Source organism: Notolabrus celidotus, chromosome 11, assembly GCF_009762535.1.
Source record: "Notolabrus celidotus isolate fNotCel1 chromosome 11, fNotCel1.pri, whole genome shotgun sequence".
NCBI lineage: Eukaryota > Metazoa > Chordata > Actinopteri > Labriformes > Labridae > Notolabrus > Notolabrus celidotus.
The window spans coordinates 3,324,670-3,340,887 of record NC_048282.1 but is presented as its reverse complement, the minus strand read 5'-3'; the positions used below and the strand labels follow the sequence as shown (position 1 = coordinate 3,340,887).

General features: G+C 38.1%; 1 protein-coding gene across 1 annotated transcript in view; it reads right to left on the bottom strand.

The window, feature by feature from the left end:
- celsr3 (cadherin, EGF LAG seven-pass G-type receptor 3) overlaps window positions 1-16,218 on the bottom strand; it is a 205,727-nt gene that overhangs the window by 52,796 nt on the left and 136,713 nt on the right. Inside the window, exons 15-20 of the mRNA XM_034695247.1 lie at window positions 14,059-14,200; window positions 8,686-8,806; window positions 4,606-4,789; window positions 3,580-3,681; window positions 3,396-3,490; window positions 2,296-2,505 (exon numbers count right to left, since the gene is read on the bottom strand). Coding sequence (XP_034551138.1) covers window positions 2,296-2,505; window positions 3,396-3,490; window positions 3,580-3,681; window positions 4,606-4,789; window positions 8,686-8,806; window positions 14,059-14,200 — 854 coding nt within the window. The remainder of the gene's footprint in view (window positions 1-2,295; window positions 2,506-3,395; window positions 3,491-3,579; window positions 3,682-4,605; window positions 4,790-8,685; window positions 8,807-14,058; window positions 14,201-16,218) is intronic.

Genomic DNA, 16,218 nt, shown 5'->3' with positions numbered 1-16,218 from the left:
CATGGTAATACAGGGGAGGGGGTGTTATACCTTCAGCCACTCACTTGACATGAAGGGACATCCAATTTCTTATTAGCTATATGTGGCATACAGTACAAGCTAAATATTGATAGCAAAGTCTGACATGTCTATCAGTTAGCACTTCAGTGTCAAAATGCCAACATGTTAAAATGATCTTCCTCTCTCCTCTCAGCCGCTGTGTTCTCCCCTGATTTATCAGGTAAAATGACACTCTGCCTGTTAACGCAGAGCGATGACATGCAGCAATAATTCATGAGCTACTGTCACTGTATTGCCATAGCAACTTTACCTCCCATTCCAGGAAAGAGACATCTTGTTGTAGTACCATGTACTGTGCGTCTGTAGCCTGTAAAGGTACAGTATATCAATCATACGAGCTGCAGTGCTCTCTGACATGTGGTATATTCTGTTACTGTGAGCTGTCATTTAATGCTGAAGTCTTGTTCTGTTTTCATTTATTTATTCACATCCCTACATGCAGATATGTTTTTAAGGGTGGAATAAGACACCTAATAACTGAGACTTTATTCTGTGCGGAGATACCATCCCAGTTTGTTATTTAAATGACTTTTGATTGACATTTCCAATTGAGTTTGTTAAAAACAGAGCTGTAACACAGTGACAATCACAAGTTCAAGACCTTAAATCGACTGCATTAACTTATCATAGGCTTCACATGTCACTGTCTGTTCTGTCTTTGAGAAAACCTTTCACAAACTGAAGATTTTCATATATTTTAAACTTCTTTTCAATCCACCTTTCACTAAAACAATTTAAGTCTAAAGTGGTATTCTCCTTTTTTAAACTTCAGCACATCAATGGAACTACTAATTATACAATGTCTAACCTAGGGTGAATTTCAAGTATTTTCCGTGATCGATCTTTAGAAGTGTTAACAATCAAATATTGATTAATCATTAAAAAAAACTTAAACATTTTCCATGTCAAAAACAATGCCAAATGTGTTTTTTCCCTTGAAATCAAATTTTCCTTCACGACACAGTGTATATAACTGACAGTATTGAATATCTACGGATTGTATTGAGGTGTTCAAAATGTTAAACACACTGAATATCATCATGTGGAGCAGGCTCATAATCTCTGTTGACATACAGTCATAAAAGTGAAGGCTCAGACTTCAACAAGAGAACTGAAAAGAAACATATTTCAGACTCACAGTGTCCAGTTTTCTGTCTACTCGTTCTTATTGACAAAAATAAACATGTGAATGCGGTCAAGTGTCAGCCGGGAGCGCAACTGGGTCATAATCAGTCCGGCGGCAGAGGAAAAAAGCGCTCGTGGAGACCTGTCACTCAGCTGCAGCCCCCAGCTGAGCGTCACCTTTAGTCAGCTGATTCAGATGGAAAAATGCCTTAAACTTAAAACACCTCCCAGAGAGCTGGACCAAATATGAGAACACATGATGTTTGTTCCATGTGGTAAACAAAAAAATGTGTTTGAGTAAGTTCTTGACATCCCTAGTCTAACCTCTTTTTCACACTCTCAGCTGTGTTTGTAGTATATGTTGTCAATTAAATCATGACATTCTGTCTCCAGTTGCACTGAGAGCTTCTGTCCACTCTCACTGAAGCAGCTTTAAGTTTATGATCAGCAAGGTGAATCTCAACATCAACAAGCAACACTTAAAAAAGGCAAATATGTTGCTCTGCTAAAGGCTGTAGCTGCACCAAGCAGCAAACTCTGGTCTCAAACGATGAAGCCAATGCGGAAGTGCTATAAACTGCAGTACATCGAGAATCTGCTTGAGGCTGGCTGCAGAAACACCGGAAACCACATAGACATGAATGGGAAAAAGACGATCTTTGCAGCATTAATAAACATGTTTACAGCCTGGTTCAAAAAACGGCTTGGCCCTATGAAGCTAATCATTCTAATGGCACACACTGTACGGGGGGTGAATTTTTTTCTAACGTGACGGTTCAGAAGATATTAAGATTACAAGTTTTGCCCAAATAAGGACATGACTGACGTGACTCCCGGTCGGAAACACACAGCCATTGGCTAAGAGACTCACACTACGTCACACTCTGCCTGGTTGAGTTCCGCATTACCAATATGGCTGCTGCCGTCGATTTGCTTCAAAACAGCTCTCAGGAACAGATGGGTGACATCACGGATACTACGTCCATATTTTATACAGTCTATGAGCTGCACACCAGCTTTCACTCTGCATCCCGCTCACCTTTTCACTGTACTGTATAAACAAATATCGGAGAATCCCACACACAGAGCAGGTTTGAAGGATGTTCTTACCTCATTGAAATGTGCATCCTGAGTCGCTGTGAGTCCAAAGCCACTCTGCTGGGTCTCAAAAGTCAGGAGGCGGGACAGGAGTCGTTCAGCGATCTGGAGGTCATTGCCATAGAGGCGAGCGGTCGACTCTGTGACATCACGGAGCTGATGGGCAAGCTTTTTCTCCATGATGGTGTTCAACTCGGTTTCATTGCGCTCCAGAGAATCAAGCTGGACAAACAGAGAGCAACACAACACGTTAGTCTTGACACTAATTACAACGTTATTAGAAGTGTAAAAAAAATAAAAATGGTTGTTACAATTATTGTTGTAATGACTTATTTATTAATCATTTAATTCATTAATTTATATATATATATATATTATTACTTATATATTAAATGTATTTATTTATGTATTATTATTATTATTATTGTTATTATTATTTATTCATTAACTTTAATTTATTTTTAATTTAATATTTGTTTGTACAATTATTTATCTATTTATTATTATTATCATTGTTTATTTATTTATTATATCTAATGTATTTATTTATTATTACTATAATAATAATAATAATAATAATAATAATAATAATAATAATAATAATAATAATAATAATATTTATTCATTCATTTTAATTCTTTACTAATTTAACATTCATTTATACAATTATTTATTACATATTGTTATTACAATCATTGAGGTATTTGTTTGTAACCGGTTGTTTATGTTCAGCTACAGTACTGCATGGCCACAGAAAGGGATTAAACCTACTTTATCAACTCAATATGCACCTGCATAATCATTTTAACTCTTCATGCAAACAGTCTAAAAGTCTTGCACAAGACACCAGAGTCCGTAATCTTTTTAACACTAGTCTAGTTTTCAAATTAACAAGACAAGAATTAAGATGTTTAAATCAATCAATCAAGGGCTCAAATCAAATGGCAGCGCTTATCCAAAAAACAGGGAGGGTGACCAACTTTAACTCAACGCTCTAAAGGGTAAGGGTAAGGGTTAGGGCTCTAAGTTTTAAGTCCATCACTTAGAGAGACATTTCTCCAAAGTGTTTGAGAGTATGTATTTGCTTGTGAGGGTAGAATAAATTTACATACAGCAGCATTGAGATCCACAAATGGAGGTGACGTGCAGTTGTAAAGGTCTGGCTCCAGCCATCCCCGCTCCACATCACAGTGTCTGATGGCTGCACCTGTAAGGAAGAGAAGGCATGGCATAAAAACTGAGATAATGTTTCAATCTCACAGAGGTTGTGTGTGAGCTTTAGAGCTTTATACACACCGACAGAGCCTTTGGGGCACGGCACTGCAGCAGGCAGGTTAAACTTGGTCCGAGGCCACCAGATCCCCTGAGTGATGGTCTTTGGACAACCATCGTAAATGACTGCAGAGAAAAAGAACATTCATTAAAATCTTATCAGCTCGATTAACTTTTAAACTCAAAACAAATGAAAAGGGAAGAAAATGAGTGTGACAGAAAATGATTTTCAGCTACAAATTGAAAGAAGTAATTACGACAGAAAACCTGTGAAGTGATTTAGTCCTCTGAGGAGAACACAGAGGTGACTAAGAGAGAAGATGTTAAATAGAAGAAGAATACAGCTGAATAAATCTGTGTTATCCATCCAGAGTTTGAACACGGCCATTTTAAAGAAGAAATAAAAAAGAGGAAGTGAATTTAATTCTAACTTTAATTACAGAATTATGGCTGAACAGGGTGAACGCTCAGTAACTCATTATCTTATTCACGCCTTGTTGTCTCAGCGGGTAAGAAAGTGTTTGAAAACTGGTTTTAATTCCAGTATCAGAAGTAGAAATTGTCTTTGAAATCCCACTTGACAGTTTTTTGTTCCACCTGACAGAGGACGAACTAAACAAAGCAACAAAACATGAAACAAAGATGTTATTTTACTGAAGAACAGCACTGACAAATCTTTAATATTGAACCCAGATGAAGCACACGGTCTGTCGATGGACTACAAAAGAGATGTAAGACAGTGACACATTTTTACCCACTCATTTAAAGTAGTTGTTTACTCCTTGTTAAAAATAAAAAGTTGTTTTGACACATACTCGTAGTGACTCCCACTGGGCGACTTACTGTTATCAGGGTAAAAGTCAATGCAGCAGTTTTTAAAAATGTAATCTGCAGTGTGTGCGTTGTGATGATGAGCCCACTGAACAATTACTAAATAAAAGATGAAGCCCCTGCTGGGTGAACAAACGTGAACTGGAAATGAAAAAGATAAATTCAATTTTTTTAAAGTTTGATCCAAATAATTAAGCCGAGTAAATAAAGCACCCTCACCGTCACAGCCGGAGTTCGTGACCTCTGCAAACGGGTTGTCACACGCGTTGCACTGGCGACCAATCACACCAGGCCTGCACTGGCACTGGCCTGTTTCTGCGTCACATGACCGCGAGAAGGAACCCACTGGGTAGCAGTCACATGGCAGACAGGAGTCAGAGCCCCGTGGATGGTAGTGAAATTCCTGAATACACACACAGACACAGACACAGACACACACACACACAAATAACGCACATGTAAGTGGGCAAAGATCAAACTCAGTCCAACAATTGTAAAATGTCAAGGTACCAAAGAGGACAGTCGTTAACAGAGGAGGGGAAAAAGAGCAAGAATCCATGCATGATGTGAACAAGAACCACAGGTTCCATAAAGATTACACCATTTCTATAAATATGATGCTGCGCTGTTCCACTCCACTCAGATGTTTGCTTTTCTTATTGATCCATTATCATTTTTCTTATTTCTTCTTCTCTTATTTATTTATTTTCATTGAAATTGACCATGCATATTAATTAACATTTTTGTAAATATACCAAAATTAGACTAAAGACTAGTTTACATCCTTTTAAGTGTTCAAATGGTCTGGCACCATCCTATTTATTAGACCTTGTACAGCCTCACAGTACTTGCAGAGCACTTAGGTCGTCAAACCAGCTGCTCCTGGCAGTACATCAGTCCAGACTCTCTACTCGTGGGGACAGAGCCTTCCCAGTGGCGGCCCCAAAGCTGTGGAACAGCCTACCTTTCCAGGTTAGAGCTGCACAGTCTGTTGAGCACTTTAAAACGCTTCTGAAAACGTATCTTTTCTCCTTGGTGTTCAGTCCCAACTAAACAAGAATCCTTGGCTTTTTTACTTTTTTACTCTTTTATTTCCTAAATTGAGCTCTTACTATTCTTTCATTGTTTTTATTTATTGTTATATTGTGTATGATTATATTGTATTTTAATATCTGTACAGCACTTTGGTCAACTGAGGTTGTTTTAAATGTGCTCTATAAAAAAAGTTTGACTTGACTTGACTTAGTCCCTTGCCAAATGTTAAAAAGGCTCCCTAAAAAGATTGAGATTAAACAAAAATTTAATAAAGTAAAATGAATTAAATTAAAATTTAAAAAATTTAAAATTAAAAAAAGGGAGAGGAGAAACCAAAACACAAACAAAAAAAAGAAGAAGAAAAGAAAAGTACAAAAAGCACCATATGATTAAAAATGACTGATGGGCAGAGTTAAATTTCATGCTCATGAACCATCTGTGCAAAAACATCTCTGAGCTCACTTTAAATGTTAAATCAATCAGAATCTATACAAAAAAAGTTTGTTCTTTCATGGTTGACATTCAGCTGTAAGAAGGCAAAGCTGTGTGGAGCAGTTTAATGTTTGAATGGATGGATATTCAGAGAATGAAGTATGAACGAGAGAGGGACTGCTGTAGATAAGATAATACTCTGAAATCAAACCATATCAGACTAACTTCATTAATCTGATATTTTTGTATGTATTGATAAATGTTGAATCTAATCTTCGGAGGATCTTAAAGTTAACCAATTTATGGTGAAACTGTAATATGCTGTTGCTTGAATATTGAAACGAGATCAGGCTGCTCATTTTTAGCTGAAATTCACAATAAATAAATTTTTTCTGTCACTTTTGGTCTTAGAGCTGTAGATTATCAAGTGACTCCAATGCTGATGAAAAATCACCCTGATGATGATGATGATGAATGGAATCATTAATTAAACTTAAATCCCATTAAGCTATTATTCTGTACAACCTTCACAGAGAAGAAAGCCTTCTTTATGTGTTCTGCAATAATGCGTAGAGTTGTTGAGTAGTTACAAGGGCTGTGTGCGTTTGATCATCTTAAAGTCGACCTTGCTAGTCTGCACTGGATTTGATAGCCGGTTAAATCTATAATTAATATATCTGAATATTGTAGGGCTTGGGCTGTAGCTCCAGCTAATAATGCTCCACTACCCAGATCTAAACAAGCTCAGATGACAGATAGCATCTCATGGCACTGCGTAGTTTGGTAGTATTTTAATATAGATAAGTTGTGTGTAGGCTGTCCGGTTGAATGTACAAATAAACATTGTGTATGCAATGTGTCACCAGGACAGAAACATGGACGTAAACCTGCAAGAGAAACCGAAGGCTGGTGGTGCTAGCTCTGCTAATGTTAGTCACACACAGCTTACCAATTTTGCCTTGGTGACCCTAAGACTCTGTGACTTAGCAAGTGTTAAATACATTCTGATTCATTTTGACTTTTTTATGAACATTTTCTTCAGACGTTTAGCTGGAATTTAAATTTAAATTTAAAAGACTAAGAAATTAGTCACTTCCTGTTGGAATATCTGTAGTTGTTACTAGGTATGGGCAATGATTTTTGAGTATTCAAATATTCATTCACTTTGTAAAAATCTTAGTAATACAGTATTCCCTCCAGACGGTAGCTACAGAGCATCTTAAAGCTGTTTGCTAACCGCATTAAGTAACAGAAGAAGAAGAATGCTAACTGCAATAAATAGCAAAAGAAGAAGAAAACATTAGAGACAGTCTCTGTGATTTTCTCCATTTCTGAATCTCACACTACTACACACGTATTTCCAGAGACTGAGCATGGCTGTAAAATGGGGGGGGGGGGGTTATTCAAATAATCGTGGAATAGATGCCAATAATTGTCGAAAAGCTTTTCGGCTTGAAATGCCCCTCCCTAGTTGTGACACTCTCATAAGAGACGTAATGTCTCTCAGAGAAGGCTGAAACTTCTACAGAAATCTATTAGTGCTTTTATCCCTCATCGATTCTCAACAACATCAACAACAGTATGATGTTGGTTATGTCTTGAATGTTATAAAGTATGCTCCTGTGTTAGGTCTGTTTGTTACACAGAACTGTTGGGTTGTTGTTTTTTTATTTCCATGCAGTATGGTTTCTGCTCACAGCAGAATTAAAAGACAGGGTTCAGAACAATAGAGTATATTTTTTTTTTACATCCAATCTTATCTGACTTACCTTAAGTGAGCCAGTCGTGACAGGGATTGTAGATATGTGTCTCATATTTCAAGCTTTATTTTATAGAAAGTAAAGAACTAGAAGCCAAAAGGCACAGGAGAACATGGCTAAATGCTTTGTCCCAGGGCGTTATCAGAGATTAAAGATCAAGATTAAAGAAACGTCTGGCTTAGCCCATCAGACCTTCACACTGTGATTACTGTGTCTCATTAAACCTAAGCGAAGTGATCTTTAGATTTACATTACGAGAGGAATCCCAATCTTTCTAACATTATAAGAACTCAAAGTGACCATGTTATAAAAGTCAACTTTAGACCAGCTGATGGGTAACTATTCAACAAATAAAACAACTTGATATTATGAATATTGATTGAACAGAGTGAAATAGAGAAACCAGCATTTGATCCTGCAACAGAAGATTCAACATCAGGCACTATACTGTTATTCAATCATTGACTGTTTCCACCAGCCTGTATAACATCTGAAGATTTAATGCACCAAATTTAACTTCTTTGTCAAAAGTAGAAATAAGCTTGTTTTTAAATATAGTATTTTACATGTGATACATTTATGTTTTTTGCCTGTTTGTTTTGTTTTGTTGTTTGTTTGTTCTTCTCTGCCTTTTTTTTCGTTTCATTTAGTTATTTATTTTATTGTCATTATTTGTGTGTCTTTATTTGAACGGTTGTAAAAAGGAATACATTTCAAATTATAAAAAAAATACATTTTACAGATGAGTCTGTGTTCTCTTTATGTTAAATTATTATTGATGTTTAAGATGTTTTTCAAGCTTTTTATTATTTTGATGGTTGCTGGATCAAGAGTATGTTCAGCACTGTATGTTACAATGTCATTGTATTAAAAGTGCTTTATCAATAAAGTCTGATTGAAAAGAACATGTTCCACATAAACAGTGTCAACTTTTGTGATCCTATCATTGAATACTAAAAAAAAAAGGTAACATCAAATTAGCACTCAAACAGAGAATGACCAAAAGCTGCACTGCATCTGTGTGTGTGTGTGTGTGTGTGTGTGTGTGTGTGTGTGTGTGTTTCCCTGTTACCTTGCAGTGACAGTTCCCATTGGTCTTGTTACAGCTGGGGTCGAAGCCTTTATTGGGATCACAGTGACAAGGCCCACATGTAGGAGTTCCCCACCAACCCCTGGGACACTGATGATCGATTCTAAACGGAATAACAACATCAGGAGGTTTAGTTTGTGAACAGCAGGGAAAAGAGGAAACAGTGTTTGAAAATCACTTCTTTGTTTATGAGTTTATTTTTAGACTTTTATGCCTTTATTGAGAGGATAGGGCAGCAGATAGAGAAGGAAACCAGGAAGAGAGAGTTGGGAATGACAGGTGAAAATCCAGTCTGGGCTCTCCACTTCCAGAACTGAAGGCACTGTCCATGGCACAGTCCACATTACACAGAGCCACGTTACGCAGTGCCACATTACGCAGTGCCATGTTACGCAGTGCCACGTTACGCAAAGCCACCTTACTCAGAGCCACCTTACTCAGAGCCACGTTACGCTAAGCCACAATACACAGTGCCACGTTACACAGAGCCACGTTACGCAAAGCCACCTTACGCAGAGCCACGTTATGCTAAGCAACAATACACAGTGCCACATTACGCAGAGCCAAGTTACACAGTGCCACGTTACGGAAAGCAACAAAACACAGAGCAATGTTACGCAGTGCCATGTTACGCAGAGCAATGTTACACAGTGCCACGTTACGCAAAGCAATGTTACGCAGAGCCATGTTACACAGAGCCATGTTACACAGAGCAATGTTACACAGTGTCACGTTACGCAGAGCCAAGTTACACAGTGCCTGTTACGCAAAGCAACAATACAGAGAGCAATGTAACGCAGTGCCATGTTACGCAAATCAATGTTACGCAGTGCTATGTTACGCAAATCAATGTTACGCAGAGCGATGTTACGCAAAGCTGCGTTATGCAAAGCCACATTACGAAAGCCACATTACGCAAAGTTACACAGAGCCATGTTTTGCAGAGCAATGTTAAGCAGAACGTTACGTAGAGCCATGTTTCGCAGAGCAATGTTTCGCAGAGCCACGTTACGCAGAGCCATGTTACGCAGAGCAATCTTACGCAAAGCCATGTTACGCAGAGCAATGTTATGCAAAGCCATGTTACGCAGAGCAATGTTACGCAGAGCAATCTTACGCAAAGCCATATTACGCAGAGCAATGTTACGCAGAGCAATGTTACGCAGAGCAATGTTACGCAGAGCAATGTTTCAAAAAGCTTAACTGCAGAACTCAACCTGTGCCCCAAAGACAACATTACGCAAAGACGAATTAGGCAGAGCAAAGTTACACAGAGCCATGTTTTGCAGAGCAATGTTAAGCAGAACCACGTTTCTTAGTGCCATGTTACGCAGAGCCATGTTACGCAGAGCCATGTTACGCAGAGCCATGTTATGCAGAGCAATGTTACGCAGAGCCATGTTATGCAGAGCAATGTTACGCAGAGCAATCTTACGCAAAGCCATGTTACGCAGAGCAATGTTACGCAGAGCAATGTTACGCAGAGCAATCTTACGCAAAGCCATGTTACGCAGAGCCATGTTACGCAGAGCAATGTTACGCAAAGCCATGTTACTCAAAGCCATGTTACGCAGAGCAATGTTACAAAAAGCTTAACTGCTGAACTCAACCTGTGCCCCAAAGACAACATATGTGCCCCTTAATATAATAAAAAAACGATACTTGCTGAAAAAAGAGATAGAAGAAATTGAGAAAGAGTCAGTGGGTTAAATGTGAAAAAAGCAAAGAGAGGGATCAATCTGAGAGAGAATACTAATTCAATAAGAGAGAAACAGGCCGGGATCCAAGAGTCTAAAAGATCATCTACCTTTATCCCAATTATTGAGATTGACCTGTTTGTAATGAGAGTACCTAAAAGTGTGTGTTCATTTTCTCAGTAGATCAATAAATGAATAAGAAATCAATTATAGCTGTATCCTACAGTGGCAGCATCGCAGTGGGCAGTTAATTAAAGAGGAGCTTCTTCATCCCATTAAACTTCCAGAAACCAGTTCTTTATTTATTCTAAAGAGTTGGTTTTCTAAAACTGCAGAATTTCTACTCATGCAAAATAAGCCTCAGATTTTATCACCCTGGTTTATTGGACATGTCACTTATCTCTTTCACTCTTTTTTTTTTTTTCAATTAAAGTGCTATCCCTCTGTTCCCACCATCTAATGGATCACTGAGCAGACAAACGCCTTGCTAAGCAAACCCAGGTTCTGGCATGCTTCTCTTTATTGCTCCTTACGGGAAGTTTAGCAGACAGTAATCAGATATCAGTGATCTTAAAAGAATATTAGGATCAACCGCAGAGATTTTTTATTACATCTTGTGACAGAATTTACTTTCATAACACAGCTCCTCTCCCTCTCTTCTCTTTCTAATCATTAGTAAAGACGTGGAGGGAATTCTTAATTGAAGGACTCAAATATGCTGTTGAACCTGACACAGTGAGCAGAAATAATAGAAAAGCTTAAACAGTAACACTGAAAGTTCAACATGTTAGGTTAATTAAGATGATCTGTTCTGTTAGCTTGAGGGCTAAAACAAATTCACATTGTCTCCCTTTATATTCATCTCAATGAAAACAAAACAAAGCTCAGTGAACACATTCATCCTACACTTTGCCTTTGTTGGGAGCTTTTTATATTCTTTAGTGAATCGGATATTGAGACGTTTCATTGCAGTTCATTCTAGGTTTGTAATATATCAATCCAAGCAGAATCTCTGTGCCATGATAAGATTGTTAGCATGAGCCATAATTGTTATCATAGAAAGTATAGTATTGTTTTGTATCATATCATATCATAACTCAATGGCCACATCACACACCATGTCACGCCACACCACACCACGCCACACCACACCACGCCCACCACAGGCACACACCGCACAGCATCCCCACGCCATGTATGCACACAATGCCACGCAATGTCCCTTTATGTCATGTAGTGCAAAGCTACCCAACGCAAAGCTATACAACACAAAGCTAAGCAACGCAAAGCTAAGCAACGCAAAGCTACGCAACACAAAGCTAAGCAACACAAAGCTATACAACACAAAGCTTCTAAGAGGGATGGTGATGGTTGCATGCACACAGTCACAAGCACAGAAGAAAAAGGTTTTCCTTCTTTTCTTTTGCTGCAAGAATAAATTGCATTAATATTTGACAGTTTGTGACAAACATGACACAAACCAGAAATATATATGCAGACAGAGAAGAGAAGAAAAAAAAAAAAAAAAAAAGAAACAACGCAAAGCTACGCAACACTAAGCTACGCAAAGCAAAGCTATGCAACGCAAAGCTACGCAATGCAAAGCTAAGCAATGAGAAGGGACACAAGGCAAAGCTACACAACACAACACAAAGCAACTCAATATATTGTAACATAAAGTAAAGTAACATAATGTAAAGTAACATAACGTAAAGTAACATAAAGTAAAGTAATATAACGTAAAGTAACATAACATAAAGTAACAAAACTTAAGTAACGCAATGTAAAGTCAGGCAACGTAAAGTCAGGCAACGTAAATTCACGCAACGTAAAGTCACGCAATGTAAAGTCACGCAATGTAAAGTCAAGCAAACGTAAAGTTACCCAATGTAAAGTAATCCAGCGTAAAGTAACGCAACGTACAGCGAAGAAACACAACATAAAGTTTACATTGAAAGTATGCAACATAAAGTCTGCAACAAAAAGTATGCAACATAAAGTATGCAACATAAAGTATGCAGCATAAAGTATGCAACATAAAGTACGCAATGTAAAGTCAAGCAAACGTAAAGTTACCCAATGTAAAGTAATCCAGCGTAAAGTAACGCAACGTACAGCGAAGAAACACAACATAAAGTTTGCATTGAAAGTATGCAACATAAAGTCTGCAACATAAAGTATGCAACATAAAGTATGCAGCATAAAGTATGCAACATAAAGTACGCAATGTAAAGTCAAGCAAACGTAAAGTTACCCAATGTAAAGTAATCCAGCGTAAAGTAACGCAACGTACAGCGAAGAAACACAACATAAAGTTTGCAATGTAAAGTATGCAACATAAAGTATGCAAAATGAAGTACGCAACGTAAAGTACGCAACGTAAAGAACGCAATGTAGAGTATGCAACGTAAAGTAGGCAACGTAAAGTAACGCAACGTAAAGTAACGCAACGTAAAGTAACCCAACATAAAGTACTGTTAAATAACATAACGTAAACTAAGGTTACGTAAAGTAATGGAACGTAATGTAACGGAACGTAATGTAACGGAACGTAAAGTAACGTTAAGTTGCATACCGTTAAGTAACATAGCGTATACTCACATACCCTGAAGAAACAGAGCATAGCTTATTGTATCACACCATAACGAAGTCACACCATTATTCCCAACCCTAATGAGTTGTTAGAATTGTTTGTTCTATTTTTTACTTTTAAAAAACAGATAAATAATCAACAATGTCATCTTTTAATTCTAAGTGAATAGTCTTTTACATTAAGCACAAACACATCGTCATCAGAGTATAATTTATGCTATAGAGTTTTTATTGAGCAGAATGTTAAAAAATCTGCTGAAACATTGTTTCACTGTCTGATTTCCCTGAGCTTCTCAAAGAGGTTAATAAAAAGATACATTTTTACATTACAGATGAAAGTAGGTAAATTACAAAAGAGAGGCAGAAGAAATGCGTCAGGAGAAATTATGACAGAAAAAAGCTTCACGTACAGAATATTTAATTAGTAGCAAACAACATGTGGCTTTAAGAAAAACACACTGCAGCTACATCAGAGACACACTACACACACGCACACACACACAGAACAGATCATGATAATATTAAATTAAAGCTGGGTGGGTTTCAGGGGCAGGAAGGAAGGCTGAGAGGGGTTAGGTCAGGGTCACACTCGTCCAACAGTTTAATTCACACACAGATAACCTCAGTGTGTGCATGTGTTTGTATGTGTGTGTGTGTGTGTGTGTGTGTGTGTGTGTGTGTGTGTGTGTGTGTGTGTGTGTGTGTGTGTGTGTGTGTGTGTGTGTCTGTGTTATTACGTTAAGTCTACACTTATCCCACTGTGGATTACATGCAAGGCTGGAGATGTGGGACAACAAGGCAGAACTAAAGCTACCATCAAACATACACACACACACACACAAACACACACACACGTACGCTTGAACGCAGCTTAGTGGAGCAACAAACAGCATCGAAGTGCTTTACACTGTTGTTGGTCTCTCACAGGTAAACTGTTGGTCAGATGCTGATCTGATTGTGTGTTTCGTGTGTGTTTTGTGTGTGTTTTGTGTGTGTGTGTGTGTGTGTGTGTGTGTGTGTGTGTGTGTGTGTGTGTGTGTGTGTGTGTGTGTGTGTGTGTATCTACCTGTGCTGGCAGTATTGTCCGTAGTGGTTGTCTCCACAGTCACAGATGTATCCATGGGAGGAGCTGGGCTTCCTGTGGCAGTGAGCCTCGTTCTCACACGGGTTCAGATGACACGCATCAGTGCAGCCTCTCCCGTAGTAACCTGTGGGAGAACGAGAGAGAGAGAGAGTTAGGGACGGTTTTAACAACGTTAAGGGACTCTGTGTTCAGGTTTGTGCGCATGTTCACACACAAACACTGCCCGGTCAATAATGTAGAGAGGTATTCAGTAAGTTACATGTGGGGCGCTGTTTGTAAAGTTGTGCACACTGAAAATAACAGCAACATTTCTCCACATTTAGCTCCAAAACGTCTTTGAAAATATCACCTTTTTCACATTTCTTTTTCTCGCCGCTAATATATTTAAGATAATTATAGTGTCAAATATAAAGGCTAAATCTAAACATTAAATATGTAAAATGTTAATGTTACACATAAATCTAAATGTTAAATGTAAATGTTAAATGTTGCTCTGCGATCCTTAATAATTAACTGATATGCAAATTCACACTGCCGCCTGGTGGAAGTACCAAAATAAAAGCTTCATAAAGCGATACAGATATCCCAACCATAGTCTGTCAGTACTGACTCATACGGGTTATAGCTGGACAGCCCACCATAGAAATGCTTGATAGGCAGTTTTGGAGGCCATTAAGAGATTTCACAATGGTCAGAGACAGAACTGACCCAGTCTATGGTATGGACAAGCTAAGTTGCTATTGCTAAGTTTGTATCACTTTATGAAGCTTTTATTTTGGTATTTCTGCTAGGCCAGGGGTGTCAAACTCATTTCAGTTCAGGGGCCACACACAGCCCAAATTGATCTGAAGTGGGCCGGACCAGCAAAATCATAACATAATATGTTTGTATGGTCTTTTTTGCCATGATGAGTCTCACAGTGGGCTTTTGCTCTTTAAGCACTGAGACCTGCTGCGAACACACCAAACATACAAGTTATCCATTCACCTGACACAGAGTGTAATGTTTACTGCAAAAGAACAGATAGATTCTAATAATGAAGAAGGGAAAGTTGACTATTTTGGACTCCTCAGTTCCAGCATGAACAGTTGTCTTGCTGGACAGTGTTGTATGCAGCGGTGTAGTGCTAGTGTTAGTAGTTAGTGGATCATCTTATAGTGCCCAAAAAAATCTTTATGAATCTCAATCGGATTATGCAAACAGCAAGTCATTTATTTTATCACTTTGAGAAAAAAAGTCCTGAAAAAAAACAAACCCTTTTCAGCTTCTGGTTCACTCAGTCAGCACCATAGACTGTATAAAATATGCTGCTCGACTGCTGTCGAGCTATTGTGATGTAAAGAGGCTGGCTGACTAGCCAACAACTACAGTGTTCCCGCCTGTCAGTCAAGTCAGCTGTGCCTCTCATTGGAAGACTCATAATCTCAATATCTTCCAAATTGCCGCATTAGAAAAAAACTCAACCCCTACAGTGTGTGCCGATAGAGAAATGAGCTATCCAGACTACACTGGTCTTTTGGACCAGGCTGTAAACATCTTTATTTCTACTGTAAAGATCGTCTTGAGCCAGCCTCAAGCGGATCCTCAATGAACTGCAGTTTTTAGCACTTCCACATTGGACTCATATTTTATAGACCAGAGGTTGCCGCCTGATCTCAACTGAATTTTGCAAATAGCAAGTAATCTATCTTCTCACTTTAAGAAAAAAAGCATTGTTCAGGTTTTGGTTTACTCCTATGATTTTATGTGACCCCCAGAGGACAAATCTGAAATAGTAGTTACTTTCATTGAAAAATTCCAGTTAATGTGTTCTCTGTAATTTCTTCACTTTGCAAAGTGGTTCCGTGGGCCGGATTTGAACCTTTGGCGGGCCGGTTTAGGCCCGCAGGCCGCATGTTTGACACCCCTCTGCTAGGCGGAAGTGTAAATTTGTATATTAGCTAAATATTTAGGATCACAAAAAAATATTTAACATTTCTATTTAACATTTAGATTTATATTCAACATTTATATTTAACATCTAGATTAAACATTTATATTTATATTTAGCATTTGGATTTAACTGATTTTAACCTAATATATTTTTCACAACTAAATTAAATGTTAAGAAGATCACAAATATTCCTCTAAATGTGATTAAAA